The 19,904-nt window shown below is 42.0% G+C and overlaps 1 protein-coding gene across 2 annotated transcripts in view; it reads right to left on the bottom strand.

Annotated features, from left to right (window-relative positions):
• TOX3 (TOX high mobility group box family member 3) overlaps positions 1 to 16,540 on the bottom strand; it is a 76,860-nt gene extending 60,320 nt beyond the window's left edge. Inside the window, exon 1 of one of the 2 annotated variants that reach the window (XM_075161165.1) lies at positions 16,245 to 16,540. In XM_075161165.1, the coding sequence (XP_075017266.1) occupies positions 16,245 to 16,346 (102 nt within the window). In that variant the 5' untranslated portion in view covers positions 16,347 to 16,540. The remainder of the gene's footprint in view (positions 1 to 16,244) is intronic. The other variant, XM_075161166.1, reaches the window with a different exon arrangement.
• Between the last annotated feature and the right edge of the window lie 3,364 nt (positions 16,541 to 19,904).

Below are 19,904 nucleotides of genomic sequence, written 5' to 3'. Positions count from 1 at the left end.
AAGTTCTTGGTTCTCCCACTGCATGGACCTTCCAGGCAAAGGGTAAAACAATGCCACTCTTCCAGATCCATGTTTTTCTAAAACAGCACAGGGAGAATCAAATTAATCTTTGCTACCTATTCATCTTGTACAATCATAGGATCATTCAGGGACATCAGGAGCTTTCTAATCCAGCCTCTGCTCAAAGCACAGGCCACGCTGAATTCAGGAACTGATTGTGTGGGGCTTTTCTTCAGTCTGGTCTTAAAAACCATCAAGGATAGAGATAACACTTTTGTGTCCCAACACCCCGTTATTCTCAAAGTGATTTTTTTTTTCCCCTTATATGCAGTCGGAACCTCTCATTTCAACTTGTGCCTGTTGCCTCTCATCCTCCCACCATGTATCCCTGTGAAGAGCCTGGCTCCATCTCTTGGCAGGTACTGGGGCTGCTGTCAAGTCCCCTGAAGTCTTCCCTTCTCCAGGCTGGATAAGTCCACTCCCTGAGCCTTTGCAAGTGTGCCGGGGACTGACCATCCTGCCCTCCATGAACTCACTCCAGGTTGTTGATTTATGTTACTATCCACCAGGACCCACTGGTCCTTTTCAACGGATCTGCTTCCCAGCCAGTCAGACCCCAGCCCATATCTCTCAAACCAGAATGCCACAAGAAGTTTTTGATACATTAGGCCAAAGATAAATGCACTGACATTGAGCTTCAGGGTTCTGTGATGCTAAAGAGCCTCACAGATCTCCCAGCCCCTTTTTTAAAGTCCACTTTAGAAGAAAAAAAAGTAATTTATTTTTCATTTTTTCATCCAGATGAAATACTTAATTACCCACTTGATGCACGAGCATAAATAAATAAAATCCTATTGTTACTATTAAGCAGCTGAAGTAGGAAGAATCATTACTTTGGATAATTGAGGCTTTGAAGAAAACTTTTACATCAGCTATAGCCACCTGCTTCAAAGTTCAACTCCAACAACAAATGAACCCACACTTCAAAAAAAGACCAAGCTAGAACCCTCTTTAAAAAATTGTATACTGGTTTTTAATCGCGCTTTAATTGCACGAAATTATGTACCTGTCCCAGGACATATTAAGAAATAGCAGCAATGAAACTTGGCAATAAGATTTTAGCACTCAAACTGCCTTATAACCAAGCAGCAAATCTTCACAGTACATTTCAGAGTTCAGTAATTCCCAGGAAATCATGCTGCAAATGCAAGTAATTAGACTTCTAACAACGAGGCTACTGGTGTCCAGAAAGAGCCATCCAATTCTTAAAACCTCAGAACTAGCAGATATTTGCTAATTTTTCTGGACTTCTGAAATTAATCTACAGATTTCTTGAGTCTGAGACTCAAAACCAGTTCAACCGAAAGATCGCTTCCAAAAACATCAGCCTGCTATGTTCAGTGCTACAAATGGCAGGCTTTCAAAAAGATCCATGATTTACCAGATCTTTGACTATTGTACCACGCATTCGGGCCACCTCTTTTGTAAACAATAACTAAACTGATTCCACCCCAGTTGAAGAATTCTCAACATACTGTTTGTTGACATACAACTTCTGCTCAATTTTACCCTTATTTAATGCAACTTTTCAAAGAAAATGAATTGGAGGAAGTTTCAATTTTATATACTCCAACCAGAGGACCGTCTCAGGAAGTCACTAGATAATCTTTGTTTAAAATGAACAAACATGCCACCTACAGTTTTCTATCATATAATAGGCCAGGAAAAGGAAATATACCCCCCCAAAAAAATCATAAGAGCAATTAGAAAGAGATACTAATAATCATCATCATAGAGGACAGTAGAAATTTCACTGTATGAGTAGGTAAGAAATTATGTTGTTATTTTTGTACACTGGACTAAAAACAAATACAAACAAACATCACAGGATAAAGCATAAAGCATATTCCCTGGGAATGCTGCATTCTCAAAAACCTCTAATTTGCTTACAGAAAATTGATACAAGAGCTCTTTTAGAACTGAATTCCTTTTAAATTAATTTACTGATTTAGTAAAGTTAAGCCAAGATACAAGTATCCCTGCATCTCTAGCCAAAAATATGGATTTCATCAGTATGTCTGCAAGCACAAATACTCTATAAAATGGTATAAGGAGTTGTATAAAATGAATCAATTTGCTACCTAAATAGGATTATAAACTGGACTTCTCAAGGAAAGCTTAGAAGAATGAAATTATGCTGTACCTATGTACCTTTGATATTAAATAGTAATCCATAACTCTAATCCTTAATTTACTCCACTGTAATTCCACTTTTATATATAAAAACAACTGCTACTGTCAACAGTTTTGCTTAAATTTAAAAATGAAGAGACTATGTTCTACAATGGCAGAAAATACCAACTGTATGAGGGAATCGGAGTTTTCCCTTTGCCACACAAACCAATCGGGTCGGGCTATGAGTAATTAAGTGTCCAAACTTGGGGTGGAGGAGTAGATCTGCAAAGAACCGCCTCGTTGTAGTAGCTGCTCTTGCTAGGCTGGAATATTTACAACGGCGCTGGCAGATGGCCCTTTTTACACAGACAAGATAACATACTCTATTTTCATGGATTAAAGGCAAAATAAAGATATCCACTATAATAATTTTCAATTTTTATGACTCTAGAGAAGAGAAATTGCATTGATCATGAACACAAATGGACACAAAGACAGGCTGCAAATTTTTGCAAGAGTTTCATCTACCTCTCTGAAGGGCTGCTTAGTTTCGTTGTCCAAACGCTTTTTGAAAATGAAGTTCTCATTCAGATCCCTGAGACTAGATTATTTTTAGAAACTTGGAACTTAGGCAGTTACCAGTTAGCAGAGCATGGAGGTAAGGAAGCAGATGATTATCTGATGTGCACTGTCAAAACACCCACATCAAGACAAACCACCTAATAATTTGATACCACGCTTCTACAGACTGTCAAACTTCTACAAGATGTGGGTTTTACCATCACCTCTTTCAGAGACTTAAAGGCCTTTCCCTCCCCACCACCACCAAGGAAAAGCACACCATTTCTGAAGCAAGAACAAAGTAATCCCTCCATGTTCGCGGATACTAGGTAACTCCCCAGCATCTACAAATCTCATTTATAATAGTTTTGCACTATTAAACTTCAGACATGAGTTTTCTTTACTAGCTCTTATGCATAACTCCAAAATTGTTGTTGAGTCTGTGAGTAACTACCACATCTATGGTTGCCTTGTCCAAATCAAAGACTCACTTGGGATCACAGGGTGCATAACAAAACTTCAATATCATATGTTTGGGAATGTAAACATGAAGCCTAAAAGAACCACATTAAACAAGATTAAAAGTACAATCAACCCCATGGTCCCTGTTTCAGCCAACCACAGTATATGATATCTAGTATAAAATCAGAGCCTTAAAAGTGACAACTGCTCCTTTGTCCCCACTGTTACAGGAAGGTGCCCCAGCACCTTGCTCCTCCGGAAGCCAAAGGCTTTCTTCTCATTCCCAGTCTAAGCTCATAGCCAGCCACGTTTGTAGCAACACCGTCCCCTCTCTCTCACCCTGCTGTTTCCAGTATTACTGTTAAAGCATAGATACTTCGGGTCTCTTACGTCTTCTTTTCTTAAGAAAAATCAATTCTCCAACTGTAAGGTACTTATTTAAAAAAAAAAACAAATCTTTGCTGCCAGACCTGCAATTTTGTGTGTCAGTTCTTTCACACTTCAGAGATGAAGATTATCTAGACCTTCCCAACTTGAAGCAGCTGAATGTAGCATTTTGCTTCATTTTCATTTGGTATCTAAGCTGGAGGAAACATAATGATGATTCATTTATTTAGTAAAAGTGCAGACAAAACCAATTGGAGACCATTTTTATGATTTCCAGTGAGGCAGATGTGTTACTTCTGGTAAGGATGAGAGGCCAGATAGAACCGGTGCTATTCAGCAGCCAGAGTAACGCTTACCAACATCACAGCCTGTCCCCATGTAACATATTATCAGTACCGATGCCTTTGTTTTGCCAGCAGGTAAAGAAGTGGCTTTATCCTTTTAGGAAATGAACGGTTCAGTACCCAAGAAACTACTACTTCAAAATACATCCTCCGAGCTGGATTTTTTCCAGCAAGTTTATGAAGCTCAATTCAAAAGCAGAAACATCTCTCTTCTTCAAAGAGGATATACTACCAAGTGCAAGAGCAGATTGCACCCATTTCTTTTGAATCCATAGAAGATTTTAGAAAGTAAGGATGAGAAAGAAAAAGTTGAGTATGTTTTAAATCAGTTCTTACATGAAGTTCAGTTTGTTTGTCTCATCGATTTTTTTTTTTTTTTTTTTTTTAAGATAAACATAAATCATCTTCACAGGGAAAACTTCAGTAGTTGGGATCAATAAAGCAACTGGCCTTGCTCAAGCATACATACTGAGATTCATCATCTAAAATCTTGTTATCTCTTATTTCTACATTCACAGATTCCTGGCAACTACAGTTTCGGAAGAAGGCTGCAGATAGGAGCTCCTTCGCTTGGGTGCCATAAGCCAACAAATGGAGAAGCAAAGACGAACCTGTCTCTTTCTTTTGATCAAATGAGAACCAAGGATCAGTTCTCCAAAATGCATAGGAAATCTTTAAGTGTGAATAACATGTATTTTCACCCTCTTCTCCCTCCTCCAAAAAAAACAACCCAAGCAAAAAAAAACCCAAACAAACAACACCCAGAACTGCAGGGAGTTTAGGAACTCAGGTAGACTGAAAATACTTGATCCCCAAATTGTAAATGTTTAGCAATGTTCCCTAGCCACCATTCTCTCTCTCTCATTAAGGTGTTTCACAGCCACTTCTCTCTTCTTTTTCTAAATTAACAAATGGCCATTTCCTTTGGCAACAGAGAATGTAATGACTGCTTCCTACCATAGCGGCGTGAAAGATGAAGTAAAACAGTAGGACTCAAGAAAATAAGAAGAAACGGAAAAACTGTAGTTAAAAAGAAGGAGGAGATTGAAGATTTCTCGCTGTCAAAATTCTGTGCCAGATTTGTGGTGCATTGCTTGTACTCACTGTAGCTGCAAAGTATCAATCCGAGTTCATGATTCTGAAAGACCAGAATTGATTTTCCTCCGTGGAAATTGTTCCTTCTTTTTTACTTTCACACTTATTTTAAAAGAAAAAGGTTACGTCTGGGGGGCAGAAAGCAAGATGTATGCTTGGTATCAGTTCTCACCCATGCAGAGAAAAAATGAAACTCAGAAGATCTACAACTACTTTATATAGTCTAAAATTATATGGATAGCTATTATATTCTTATGATTTCTAGAATTTATCCTTTCATACGCATTTTAAATACTCACTCTATTGAAGTAACAGTATCTTAATGGAGTTTATTATCATTTTTGAGTCACAGAAACACCGAGTACAAGGCATAACAACATAATGTTCACCTGCAGTTAGTCATAATATGAATCAAGCTCTTTATCATCACCGTCTCTCACTTATGCCTCATGATGCAACAACCTTAAAAACTTCTATTTAGAAATAATTCTGCATAAACATACAAATAACATGGAATAAGATGCAGAGAGCACTATAGTGGAATTCAGTTAATTAGCAATCCAAAAACTACAAGCAATGATAAGGAACCCCGTGATCTCCAAAGATGTACGTATCCTGACGTATGTGTCCTGTACAGCAGCAAATAGCCTCTCCCCACATTTTCCAAGCAGTAGAAGATTGTTACAACTGATGCAGACCGATACACATTGTTTGCGTTTTAAAAACGTGTGACTATACAAGAGTCACATTTTTGATTCAACATTTATTAGTGACATGTATTACCACTAACAGCTGCCAATTTTTCTTTACAAAAACCAACGCAAAGCTCAAAAAAAACTCCCTTTAATACATTATCAAGTGAAGAATCGGGATTCTTTTCTGGTATGTAAACTCTCTGCCAGACTATTAACAGAAGGGCAAATTCTGAGACCTTCCTTGAAAAACTGCTATTTACTAGAGACAAGAACACAGGAAGATAGGCAGCATACTTGTATGATACGTTATCGCCAGCAATATATTTGCGCTGATAGAAGTCAAAGCCAATCTTCGCCATCCTTACTCAAACACTTGCTAACAGAGAAGACAGAAAAAGGCTGCTATCCTATCACAAGTTGTTTGCTGGCTAAATTTAGAAAAACAGTTTGCTACTTAAACTGGGCAAGCTACAGTTGCAGATTGAGGCAAAATAAACATAGAAGCTCACAATACAATTTTATAGCTTTTTTTGAGAAGAATTATAGGTAGAAGAGCAAGATTGATCTCTAAGCTGTACACTGGACATCCCACAAATACTGAAGTGCTATTGGTTTGCCTGCTTGAGTAGGTATTTAATGAACAGAACTACTATGTTTTCATTTCATATGATATTTGATTATATCATATATATATTTAGCCCTAGATTACACTGCCTGCCTTTCATAGAATCTTTATAGAATCATAGAATCGTTAAGGTTGGAAAAGACCTCTAAGATCATCGAGTCCAACCGTCTACCCAACCCTACCATGCCCACTAAACCATGTCCCTTTCACCTTGTTCAGTCAGAGCTGCACATTAACTGAAATTCTGTCCCAGTTGTGAGTGGCTGCAAGAATTTCAGGGTTTTGCTGTGTGCTATCAGCCAGCAAGTCCAAGCCAAAGCAGGCAGCAGAGCCAAGGGGACATGGGAAAGCCACGGAATGTGCTGACATGGAGCACGCTCCAAGGGTCCTTCACAGAAAAGGCACCCACAAAGCCGATTCCACAAAGGCCAAATCTCGGCAGCAAGTCATCATTTCCGAAAGGAATGACGACTGGGAGAGCACGGGGTACCGAAACACTTCACTGAAGCCACTGATGCACACGTCTGATTCAAACATTACTTTAAAAAGACCAAGGTAAGACAACCATCAGAACTGAGAATGCATGCATGTACGGCTTGTCAAATCCTTGAAACAACAAGGATTACATATTTTCAACAAGCCATACAATACCCTATGCACCTTACAAACATCATCCAAGATCCCAGTGCAAAGCTATTATATTAAAAAACGCTTAGACAAAGGTACGAGAACAAAACAAAGGCAGCTTTCCTTACCAGCACTTCTGCTATGTCATAAACAACAGGTAGATCTCTATCATGGAAGCAACGATGCAAGCCACCGTTTAGGAACCCAGGCTGACTTGTGGGACATAACGTCTGATTTACCACTCCACGTGTGCTCCTTGGGTCTCAGCTGCACCACCACAGGAGCATAAAGATAACTAAGTAGGTTTTAAAAACATCAGAAGGAAAGGACAGAAGAAGCATCTGTTAAATCCCTTTACTTAATAATATCTTGCACTTGTAAATTATTTGGCAGGACAAAATGAATTGATACAAATTACTTCATTTTATCATTTGAAATACAGTTACTGGACACACTCAGAAAACCACAGAGTCTCACATAGGTATAAACATTATTTACTTTAATGATTACTTTGTAGTGCAAAATCCTTAAGCTCCCGTGTTTGTACCTCACAAGGTATTTACATTTGAGGTATGCATTCAGTCTTGAGATCAGTCTTGTTTTTACTTACAGTTCTGCTGTGAAAAAGAGCAGAAAATGCATTGTAAAATTCTGTTTATTTTGCCACATGTATAGAGTAGGCTTTTTTTTTTGTTAATGTATTTCAAACCATATCAAGCAAAACAATAGGAGAAAAAAGAACCATGTTGGATTGTGGTAGGAAACCACAGCTATCAAGTTTTTTACTAGAACAAATCAATACCATGATATCCCCATATTTACATGGCCGCCTATTATTATCATCATTTCATCCACACGCGTACCAAGAACCCACAAAAGTAACAGCATTAACCTACTAAAGCAAACAGAATGACTATTTTCCCACGCCTAATCAAATTCTTATTTATTCAAGAAAGCAAATTGCTTAAAAAAAAGAGGACTGCTAATCCTCTATCAGTAAAACAGTTTACTGATAAAAGTACAGTTTAACAAAAGCACTTTTATTAATAACAAAGTAATACTGAAATACAGTATCCTAAACCATTCAAAATTCAAGTATTTGTATAACCCATATGACTATAAAGAGTAGCATAAAAAAACCAGCAGATAAATATGATCTGCTCTGAAAATAAGCTACTCCACTACGCAGCAATTGGTTTTTGCACGGTTTTAACACAATTTTTCATATCAAAATTAGACTGTTAATCAATATTGAGAGACAGTTAATCAATACCAAAGTGTTTAAATATATCCTGAACCTACAAACCTTTATATAGGAGTTGTCCCATTGGGATAGAAAGGATGATTCATACAGTTCACGTTGTTTCCATGCATGGGTTCCTTGCCAAAAAAAAAAAACCCAAACAAAACAAAACAAACCCAACCTAATACTTTATTAATTTGCATATCTAAAACTATTTAGTTTTTAGATCCCTATCTAATTTCTCTCATATTAACTGTTTACAGAATTACAATGTAAACTATATCCACTTTGAGTGCTAAACACAGAAGAGTTTCTCTCGGAAAATTTTGTTAAGAAAACCAAACGGAGAGATGAAGACAACTCGCTTCAAGTGACCAAAACCATCTGCATGTAGACTTCATTTTCCACAAATCCTGCCATACTGGTAATTTTACATATTTGCAGCCTTTGTTAGGTTGCCCAGTTGATCAGAACTCTTCAAAATATTAAATACAGAGAAAAGAAAATCCAAATGTAAATGTATCTGTTCAAGCAATATTCTGCTTTAACATAATGATTTTACATAATCATCAGTTACATACTTTGTGTAAAGCAGATGAGGAAAGTGAGGAGATATCCATGCTATTGCCTCTGCAGCTCTCACCTCAGCCAGTAGCAGATAAAGTCATGCCAACAACCACCAAAAAAAAATTTTAAAAAAGCAGAAGACAAACAGATCCCTTACTTCAGAGGTTGCCAGTCCAAATCCTGGCATTTCATCCCAACACACCCTTCATTTTTAACTTCACTATGTCACAGCCCACTCTTTTCCATAAGATTTAGTCTTAGCTCTCACAAGTCTTCGGCCAGGAATGATAATATATGGTCGTAGTGACCCAGACAGTAAGAAGAGCTATAAATTTACAACAGCAAAAATAAAACATTGAATTGATAACAATTTCTCCCACGAAATGCCAAGGGCAGGCCTGATCTAATGCCCATATAAGTAAGTGAAAGATGCCCACATTGAATCAGTCTCCAATAAGCATAAACAAAGCTGAGATACAAGTGCCGGGGGGGAATAGTAGACTTCTATCCATGATTTTTTATAATTTTTTTTTAAATCAAGCTTAAAGGGATATTAAGGGATACTTTCAACCTGCAATTTTTGACAATGGACTGCTTTTCTTTTTCCTCTTGGTACTTATACAAGGCTTTTCAACAAAATGCGGGCTGCTGGGCAAACTGGCCATGCAGGAGTAAACAGAGAACAGTGATGCCAAATGGCTGGCACATGAACTGTACAAACAAACTGAAAACTAGATTAACTGTTTAAAACACTTTTCATTTGCAATACTAAACTCATATTGTCTAGTTTTAGTAGCACACCTTTTCCAACAGAATCGAGTCTGCAGCACTGGTCAATCATATCCTCCAGCACTCTGCTCATAAAACTGAGTTATTTTTAATGTGATGAAAATAGTATTTTCAGCCTGTCTGCCCATCACCATGAAGTGTCTGAAAAAGTTCATGAAAACATCTGTTCGGATACCCGAGGTACCTGTGGCAGAAGCAGTTGTATAACGACGGTCTCCCCTTTTGGTTTTGCTAGTTCAGCAGCCCTGTAATGACTGTGCTTTTCAATATATTGTTTCAGGTACAAACAGAGAGAATACGTTCAAAACGGAATTTGGATTGGTTTGGCAGGTGTTAACATGCAGTGGAAAAGATATGAAATAGAAATCTTGTTACAAAAATAAATAATGAATAACGCGGCAGCAAGCGTGATCTCATCAAAGTCTTCATCTGAACGGAGCATAGAGGCAAAGACCAGAAGGCTCTTGTGTGACATTGTTATCTAAAGTCCTGATTAGATTTTCACCTCAGAGTTCTCAATTTTGGTAGCAATCATCGCAAAGATACTATGGTGACTGGAACTCTATAAATACATCACACAGACAGGTAACAGTCTAGAAGACGGCTATCAGATAAGAGTTTGAAGCATTTGAAAATTCAACCCTGCCATTAGGTCTGTGTAACAGCACTCAATTTTACGGCAGTAGAAATGTGATTACAGATAAAAAGGTAGGATTAGTGCTGTACAAATTCTCCTCCTCTTAAATTAGATTATCATCATTCAATAGCATTAGTTAGGTTTTTAGGGAGTGTCAGAATTCAACAAATATATAGGCATGTATTAACTGTAAATTTAATAAAAGCCTGCAGCACAACCCAAAGGTCACAGTTTGATTGGCCTCGCTTTGCCAGACACTGCACAAAACTGCAACAAATGAGTCACACAACTTACAGTCGACGCAAGCTACTCTCATCTCAAGTATCTGCCAAAGAATATAAGCTGCTATTTCCTACGTTTCTATTTTAGATTTTATTAGAAATTCATAATAATTCATTACAGGGTTAGGCTGGACTCGGTACCTCTGCATGAAGTACAACGTTTGATGCAGGCGATGCTATGGGAATGAGGCTCTTGTCATCCCAGTGGATTTAGCCAGTGTTTCCTCACTCTAGAACCAGATGTTGTAGCGGGTGTCCATGTCCATGGCATGCACACGTTAGAGTTGTGATTGCTACAAATTACCATTATTTTAAAACACACCCACTAGTCATTTCCACACATACCATAAGTACTCCAGATTACCTCTAAGCGTTAAATTGAAACTCTTCATATATTACCATACGTTATTACAAGTATCTTACTAATACAATTGTAACCCATTGTAATGAAAACATCTAAAAATATTTTTAAAAATTGACTTCTACTTAGTATACAACCAACTCCTTATGTCTTGATAACAAATGGCACATTCAGTATAGGAGCTGCATTATTTGAGCAACAGAAAAATGGTACACTGCCCAATGCAATTATTATCACCATTATACATGCTCATTCTGAGCAACATAGGTTCTTGCACAGTTGCTGCCTTTGGCATACAGGGGTTTCCTTTCACAGCTAGCTCTTCAAGTACGTCACGAAACCTGTGGGATGATTGCTCCTGACAAACAGCATAATGCAAGCCGTGGTGATGATACAAATTATAATGTGTATTCTTGTGGATATACTCATCTGATCATTGCATCTCCTCTTCCAAGCACTGGGAATCATATATCCAATATTTTTAGTGCTGGATTGGACAGCGAAATATTTTCAGAACTTTTTTGCTCCCGAGCTGTAGTTGCCTGTATAGACCTGAGATTTTGAGATACCAGAGGCGGGGGGGGAGGCTGTTCTGGGAAAACAGCAGTTCAGCACAGTTGCCCCAAGTGCCAGAGGATCAACGGGAAACACTGAAGATAAAATGGCATCCACGGAGTTGATACTGCAACAGAAAGTTCCCAATCCCTTACTTAAATTGCCTCCAGCAAGACTCATACTTGTGTCTCTGCTTATGCATCTCTACTCTCTACTTTGTGGGAGCTCCTTGGGGTGCCTTCTGGCACTCTCCCATCACCTGGGGCCACCTCTGTCATGGTCAGACTGCAGGTACCGCATGACCACAGCACACATCAGCTTCCAGTCACCAGAGACTGCCCTGTCCACATCAGAGCAGAGCCAGACGTAAAAAACCAGCATATATGCAGGGCAGATGATGAGCGAGCATAGAGCTTTCTATCTTAACAGCCGACATGCACCCATTGTCTCTCACCATCTGCTATATGAAAGAAAAACCTATGCATATATAGCCACACTAGATTTGCAAGAAGAGTAATTTTCAATCGTTTGCATAACTGTAATCCATTTTTTCCTAACAACACACACTAACAGGAATGACTTATAGCCCCAGTTTAGCATGCTACTGAACTACTGCTGTCTTTGCTTTACCTCTGGAAGAACAAGATAACCTTCCTGAGCTTCCTTTGTAAAACGCAAAATATTTCAGCCAAAAACATCAAGCTCTGACATTCACATATGTGTGCTAGTGCCTAAATTAAGGTATGTATGTTTGAAATTTGTAACCTTCAAGGACAATCTGTGTAGAAGAGATAAACATTATAAAACGTAGACAACTAAATAATGAAGTAAGGATTCTGGAATTTAATATAATGATAACTCAAGCACTGAGCTGTACGTGTTTAGGTTTTGGAGATTTCTTTTCCCTTTTCCAAATTGCATTGTAAGAACTATGGTTCCCTTAATAAAAAAAAAAAAAAGTATTTACTGTGATGAATAGTAATTCCCTAAATATTTTTAGTACAAGACATGTAATTTAATCAGTAAGTTAAAAAGTTTGTTTAGAAAAAACTACTTAACTATAGCGAATGTCCAAAATCATTCTCCACCTGCAGAACCGTAAAAGGCCTCAAAACAGAAGCAGAAGGTTTTACAACAGCTGGTCTCTTTCAAGTTTCTGTAATTTTTGTAGCTATATTTTGGTTAATTTTTTTTAGTACACTGCAGGCAGACCATGATTTCACTCATGCAGTTCCCTGAAGCAGAGGTGGATCGCTGTTATCCCAAACCACCACCAGCCAGACACATGCAGGGTCAAGTTATGTACTCTCACACCAGCACTGAAAACTTATCAAATATGGCCCTGATCCAGCAAAGCACTTAAGCACATGCTTTACTTTAAACATGTAAGTAATCCTATTAGAGTAAATGAGATTCAGCATAAACCACTGGACTGAATCTCAGAATACCTTGGTTGTGGCCCTGATTATGTCAGTGACCGACTGCGTAACCTTGGACAAATCACCGTATTTCTGTGTCTTTGTTTCCTCTTCTGCCCTTTACATGTGTTTACCATGTTGCACACCATCTCACAAAAATAATCCCAATCTGGAATCTTCTGGAAACAGCTGTACTACGAATAATGGCAGGAATATTTATGTACTTTAGTCCCTTTTCAAATGCCTGTCATACACTCAAAACTCACCCAAAAAAAACCCCAAGATGACATCTCTGACCCTTAGGTCTACTTATCCAGTATCCAGAACCAATTTCAAAAGCACGACATTGCTCTTAAAAAGCAGTTGTGGAGGAGGAATCCCACTGCAGGGTACCTGCAGGTACGGGCCAGGACAGCTCCCACGCACGCATGGTCACAAGCCCAGGACCCACGCTGCAATCCCCCTCCCACTCTAGTCCCTTGCTGACAGGGCAGCGCGAGGTCCCCAGCCCTGCCTGGGCACTCTTGGGTCAGTCTGCCAGCGCCGCACCCACAAAAAGGAAAAAAGCTTACAGTCCTGTGAAAACCTCCTTAAAGCATGCAGGTGGAAGACAGCATTGCCTCGCAGGGTGCAATGCGTTTACACTAAAAGGCTTTATGTTCAGTATTTTTAGACATTGCGATATAAGATACGGTTTTCCACAGGTAGGCCGTATGCCATCAACCCTATGTCTTAATGATCCTGAGAGTATTTTCACATAAATAATTCTGCTTTTCCACATACATACAACCACGCAACATGTTTACTCTTGCCATCACGCTTCCTGCTTCCCGGCAGTTGTCACAGGCAATGTCACTGTCACAAGGAGAATATGGATTCGGCTCCTAACAATGAAGCAGGCACGGATGGGTGGGCAGGATACTCAAATGAGTTTCAGAAAGACTCGAGGTGAAATACTGTCCCCAGTGAAATCAATAACAGTTCTCCCATTTACTTCAGCAGAGTAAATATTTCAACTCTTTTTTTCTATGCCTTCTGGTCATCACAGTGCCTAACAGAGTAATCATTTATTTTTCCCTAGGAACACAAGGAAAAGGACAGAATGGATAGAAAGCGAGGGAGGGAGGAAAGATTTCAAAATAAATGTACTCTTTTTCCAGAATAATTAAAAAAAAAAAAAAAAGAGACTTACAATGATTCCTGTAGTTATAGATTATAAACAACACGGAAAATGAGATTAGATTAACACAGTTAAGATCCTCCTTTCTAGGAACTCATTCACAAATTCCTCTTCTGTCCTTGAAACACCTGTACACCACGTTGCTGCTTTCCCAGCCGAGCCAAAGAAGAGCTCACAGCAACAGCAACACAGCTTCGCCTGTGTCAGTCCGACCCGGATCAGGCCTTTTGCACACAAAGATATCTATTATAAGACACATGCATCATGAGCTGTACTCTGTTAATTAAAATATTTTCTGCCGCAGATTGGAAGCCTGGCCTACAAGATACTTGCCAAAATTATGTTCAGGAGCACAGCAACTGAAATGCTTTTTTGAATAGGTCAAAAGTTAGTTACTTTTGACTTTTTCTGAATGTGAGCTCTGTTCCCATTGTATGATGAAGGAAAATACAGTCGAAAGGTTATATGTAACTGCCGCATTTGCGGCAACTTAATGGACATAATAAACTAGTGGTTTTCAAAAGCCAGTCAAGATTTCGGACGTAAAAAAAAGTTTAAAAAGAACCTGTACAGTAACCCGTAACAGAGCCTGAAAAAAAGCATACCATGCATAACACAATAGAGTTACTGAATAAGTGCAATTTACAGTAAGCATGCCGTCTGTCAGTAAGCGTTGCAAGTTTCCAAAATTAGTTGGCATATCAGACAACAGTGAACATTTACTATGCATTTTAGAGCTCCTGAAGTCCTTAGCAGCATTCAAAGTTAAGGTTGACATTTCATCTTTAATTCATGCTCCTGTGTCTTTCTATATTAACTACTAACAAAGCAGCATGCTAATAGCCTCAGCGCAGAGAGCATGCGCAAGGCAGGGGCTGTGCTCGCTCCACGGGAACACTGGTCTGCATCTCCAGTGAAAGTAGATCTGTGCCTCTCGACAAGGGAGGCAGCCACCAGATCAGTACCGACAAACTTGAACATCGCAGCAGCCGAGATGGAGATTATCGTAAAGAGCAACAGAAAAGTACGCTCATGAGATCTATTTAGAAGCAATTTCTCTAGGAGAAAGTTTTCTTCAGCTACTGAACCTCCTTATTTGAGCCCACGTTACTAACATCCCCCTTAAAGTGATCTTCGTAGTTCATCAAACTTTATCCACTCATTTGGAAAGAATTCTAAACAAAACAGGTTTTAACCTAAGCTTAGACTTCGTGCAGCACCCTTCTTTTCCCCAGCATCTCATACAGTGCCTCACAAAAGGCCCCAGAGGTTGGACAAACATAGCACCAGGAAAAACACAGTGTGAAAGGGATCTTTATGTGCATGTGTGAGGGCCCAGTGCTAATAGCTCAATGTGCTATTGACACATCACAGTGCAAACAGCTAAGTCTTTTTCAAAATAGCATGAGTCACAGTGTCATTCTTAACTTTGCCTTTCCCAGATTTGGGTAATTTGTGAAACAAATCATCCCCGTGTTATTAAAACATATTTTTGTAAACGAAGGTAGCCACTGGGAAATGACTATTGCTTCTAACTCCAGAAACTACACATGCCGCAGAGAAGGTGTGAATAGATAGAAGCGGTACTGCAACTTCTCTGACAACCCTCGTCAAATCAAAACGTTTGTTACCTTCCCGTGCCGGCAGCTGAGGTACTTTCAGATAGACCTCCTGCTTGGTACAATCCTTCAGTTAGAGATTGGCCATAACAGAGCCGGCATCACCCGAAGGAGCGGGGCAGAGGGAGGTGCCCCCTCCCCTCCCTCGCAGGCTCTGCCCGACCCGCCGGCAGCCGCGGCGGCTCCAGCCCGGGGAAAAGTTCAGCAAGTCCCGGCCCGAGCCGGGAAAGCCGTCTTTTCTTCCCCGACCGCGGGGGAGAGCGGCTCGCACCCCGAAGTTCCCGGCGGGTCCGTCTGGCTTTCGGGCCGAACCGGCGCCGAGGCGGCGGCCGGCCGCGGCCTGGCGGGCGGGTCCCGGGGCCAGCCCCGCCGCGGCCGCCGGCAGGAGGAGGGAGGCGGCGCGGGGCGCCCGGCCCGCCCGCTGCCGGCCCCGCGGCCGCTCGCCGCCTCCAACTTGGCGGGGACGGGCGCCCCAGGGCCCCGCAGAGACCCGCGGGCGGACCCCGCCGCCTCGGGCTTTCGGGCACCCCCAGCCCCGAGCTCCCCGCCCCGAGGGAGCCCGCGCTCCGGCTCGCGGGGAACCGGCCCTGGCACGGGGAATTAACACGCGCGGGAATAATCACCTTGTTGTAGTTGTAGTAACCCAAACACTGGGCAAAGTCCAGGTTGGAGGGGTCTCCGGGAAGCGAGCTGCCCGCCGCAGCCGGGTAAAATCTTACATCCATGCCGGTGCTTTGGTCCAAGAAGTGCACTTGGAGAAACCGCCGGGAGGTTTGATAGATCCACCTTCAGGTGCCTTCCCCGGGGCTGGGGCGCGGGCAAACCGCCGAGGGACCGGAGCTGCGGAGCGGCGAGCCTTCCCGAGGAGCGGGGACGAAGGAGGGCCGGGAGGCGGCGGGGGACAGCGAGGGAAAGAGGCGGCGGAAAAGTGCAGGTAAACACGGAGGAGAGGAGAGGAGAGGAGGAGAGGCGAGGCGGGCGGCGGAGCCCAGGTGGGTGCCCGTCCGCCTCGGCGGGAGGAGGGGAGGGAGGAGGGAGGGAGGGAAGGAGGACTGTTGTTTTTTGAAAGCTCGGTGCCAAGCCACGGGCTTTGCCTCCGCATTCAGGAGCAGCTGCTGTACACAAAGGAGCCACGCGCCCGGCGCGGACGGACGGACCGACCGCCGCTGCCCGCCGCAGCCTGCCCGCGCCGCCGCCAAGGGCGGGGGGCCCGTCACCGCCGCCTGCCCGCGGGGAGCGGGGCACCGCGCTGTCACGGCCGCCCCGCGGCTGCCGGGGAGGGGGCAGCTGCCCCGGAGTTGGTGCAACAGGGCTGCGCCGGCCGGGGCGAAGTGCCGAAGGAGCCGGCGCCGCGCTGGCACCGCTCCCCGGGAGGAGCGACCGGGGCCCGCGCCCCTCCCCGCCCCGCCGCCGCCCCTCCCGCCGCCCGCCCGCTGCCGCCCCCGGCGGCCGGTGCGGGGCCGCGCCGCCGCTCGCCCGCCCGGGCCGGGAGCCGGCCCTTCCCCTAGCTGTCCTCTGTCCTGCAAGGGTCGAGGTGAGAAACTTTCACCGCTTGCACCAGTTTTCCGTCTTTTTTTTTTTTGGTAATGCATTTCAGTGATTGGCACCGCTGCCTTGCTGCGTGAGGTTGGTCGCAGAAGAAAGGAGATTTTTCTAACGTGCCGTCAAGAGCAGTACTTTCAAACACAGTAGCCTGCCCCACAGAAACCTTCTTGAACTCTCAAAGTCACAGGATGCTGATTCAAAGCAATCCACTAACGATCCAAATTTGCTTAGTCAGTCATACGTGCTACTGTATCTGCTACCCTTGTGTGGAGCTTTCCTGGCCCAAAAACTCGCTCCAGAACTTTTGGAGGAAACACTAAAGCAGTGCAAAGGCCATTTAACCTCATGACCTGTGCCCTGCAGGCAAGGTGTGAGGAAGAAGGAGGTTGAAAATGTGCCCGTGGGTCGAGGCTTCTATGACAGGGAGAGAATTGCCCTTCAGGTCTAGGGCCCAGTGCTGTGCAGTTATAACACAACTGGAAATACACTCCAGACTGTCTTTAGTTTACTCCATTTGGTTGCAAAATAGGAATGACACCACAAGTACACAAGGTTTAGCTGTACAACACCAGCAAGACCTTCTCTAAAGGTCTGCGCATCTCTGCTGTGGCTGCCGAGGACAGATAACCTGGGCCTACGCCGCAGCCCCAGTTCTGCCTGAAGCCTGCGCCTCAGGGGCTTACTGCCCCACACTCCGTGCCCAGGCATGACTTTGCACTGCCTAGATAGATTGGGAGACAACATGTAAAAAGGGAACATCTTCCTAACTCCATTCCTAGAAATCTTACTTTCAATATTTATGGTGGCACAAGTAGCTCCCGCTAGCACAGGAGACACCGGATCACCCTTATTCAGGGCATTGATCCTTAAGTGCCACAGTTTGAAGCAAAGAAAAATCTCTAAAGTGGCGTTTTGTACTAAGAGCAGAATTAAACATAGCACAGATATACATCGGTATTTATATGAAGTATTTAGAATTTAACTTTCTAGGAAAAATGTATATGAACTGGTAAATGCCTCAGTAGAAAACAGAATATTCTGTCAAATACTTAATCCAATTTCATATTAATTGTGTCAACCATTTTTAACCAAAGGGAAAAAACTGCAAAATCTACTCTGTTCCTAGAAGAGAAATGGTTGAGGAACATAGAGCGCAGAATGTTCACACTGGCACAACCCCATACCTGTGGCAAAAATTATTTATGCTCCTGAGAGAAACAAATTGTTCAGGAAAAAAAAGACATTGAATCTGTTTCAGAACACAACATTGCATTAGAGCATTCCTCCAAAGCAGTGACGGAAAAGTGGTAGTGTACAGGCACAGCAAACTCGTTTCAACATTTCAACTGAGGTTAATAAAGTAATACCTGCTTTGTTTTATTCACTGGGTGACAAACATCTCTGTAAACCCCAGTGTAAGTTAGAATAAGCCGATTCTCAGGTATGGGAACCGATCATTGGCACCAACTTCTGAGGTGCTCTGCTTATAAATACAGATATTTACAGACTTGCTCCGGTTCTCTACACTTTGAACGAAATCTGAAAGCATATTCCCATTGAATTCAGAGGGAAATTGCTTCAGTGAGGAAGAGCAAATGATTCCAAGTTTAGGATTTGGTCCCGTTGTCATATTGAAAGGAGCCTCTGAAAGGCCGCAGACCTATACAATATAATGTATACAATGGCTCCTGGGCAGCACGTGGCCTACGCAGCACCGTGGCTGCTGCGCAATCCCTGCCTTGGCAAGGGGCGGCGCGGCTGCCCACGGGGCGCACCCCAGGTGACCAGCCCAGCTCACCTCCCCTGTCCCACGGCTCCGCTCCAGGGCCAGAAACACGGGCCTGCGGACCAGGAGGTGGCAGGCGGGAAGCACACGGGGTGCTGTGGTGGGCGGGCAACTACCGCCTCTGGGCAAGAAGCCTTAAATTCAGAAGATACACAAGTAATGGTTGTGTAAATAATGATGATTTTAAGTACTCTGATGGAATATACTGTTTCCAACATAGTTTCTTCTGAAAATAAAAGAAGAGGCACAACAGGAAAACCCCAAAATATTCCATCTTGACATCACTGATGCAGGAAGTTAATATAAAATTGAAATGGAGAAAGTCAGAATTAAAAAAAAAAAAATTAAATTCCAGATAGGCAAAACATCTCCAAAATATTATTTGGTGAAAAGTTTTGAAATACTATTTATACAATTATGAAACTGAAATACAGAAATTTGGTGATATTTCCAACCAAAAAAATTGCAATTCTGACTATAACCTGGCTTTGGCACCTCTACTGAGTGCCCAAGTCTTTTGCAGAACTAGTAAGACTGCAGTGAAATTACTGAGTGATTTAAAGAAAAACAGATGAGAAACTGGGATATATATGCTAATTTGTTCTTCTTTTTAAGCAAAATATTACGTTTTATGTGATATTGTGCCAGAAAGAATTTTACAAACTAAAAAATTAGGCAAGTGTGTGTTTTCCTTTCTCAATACCTCTTCAATGTAGTTTATTAAATAAATAAACTTGAGTAATCTCTGCTACACTTAAAATCCATATACATGACACCAAACCCGTTTGTTAGTAATAATGTATTTATCTCAGGAGTACATTAAAGATGGAATATGAGCCAAAGTATTTGTATCTTTCTGTACATACCGCTTGAAAGGAATCCAACAAATTCTTCTCTCAAGCTATTCTCCTTAAGGTCCTTCAGTAAAACTATGGCTTTGGAATTCTACTTT

Source organism: Calonectris borealis, chromosome 12 (genome assembly GCF_964195595.1).
Source record: "Calonectris borealis chromosome 12, bCalBor7.hap1.2, whole genome shotgun sequence".
Classification (NCBI taxonomy): domain Eukaryota; kingdom Metazoa; phylum Chordata; class Aves; order Procellariiformes; family Procellariidae; genus Calonectris; species Calonectris borealis.
Note: the sequence above shows the minus strand (reverse complement) of the source record. Positions and strands in the feature narration are given on the sequence as shown.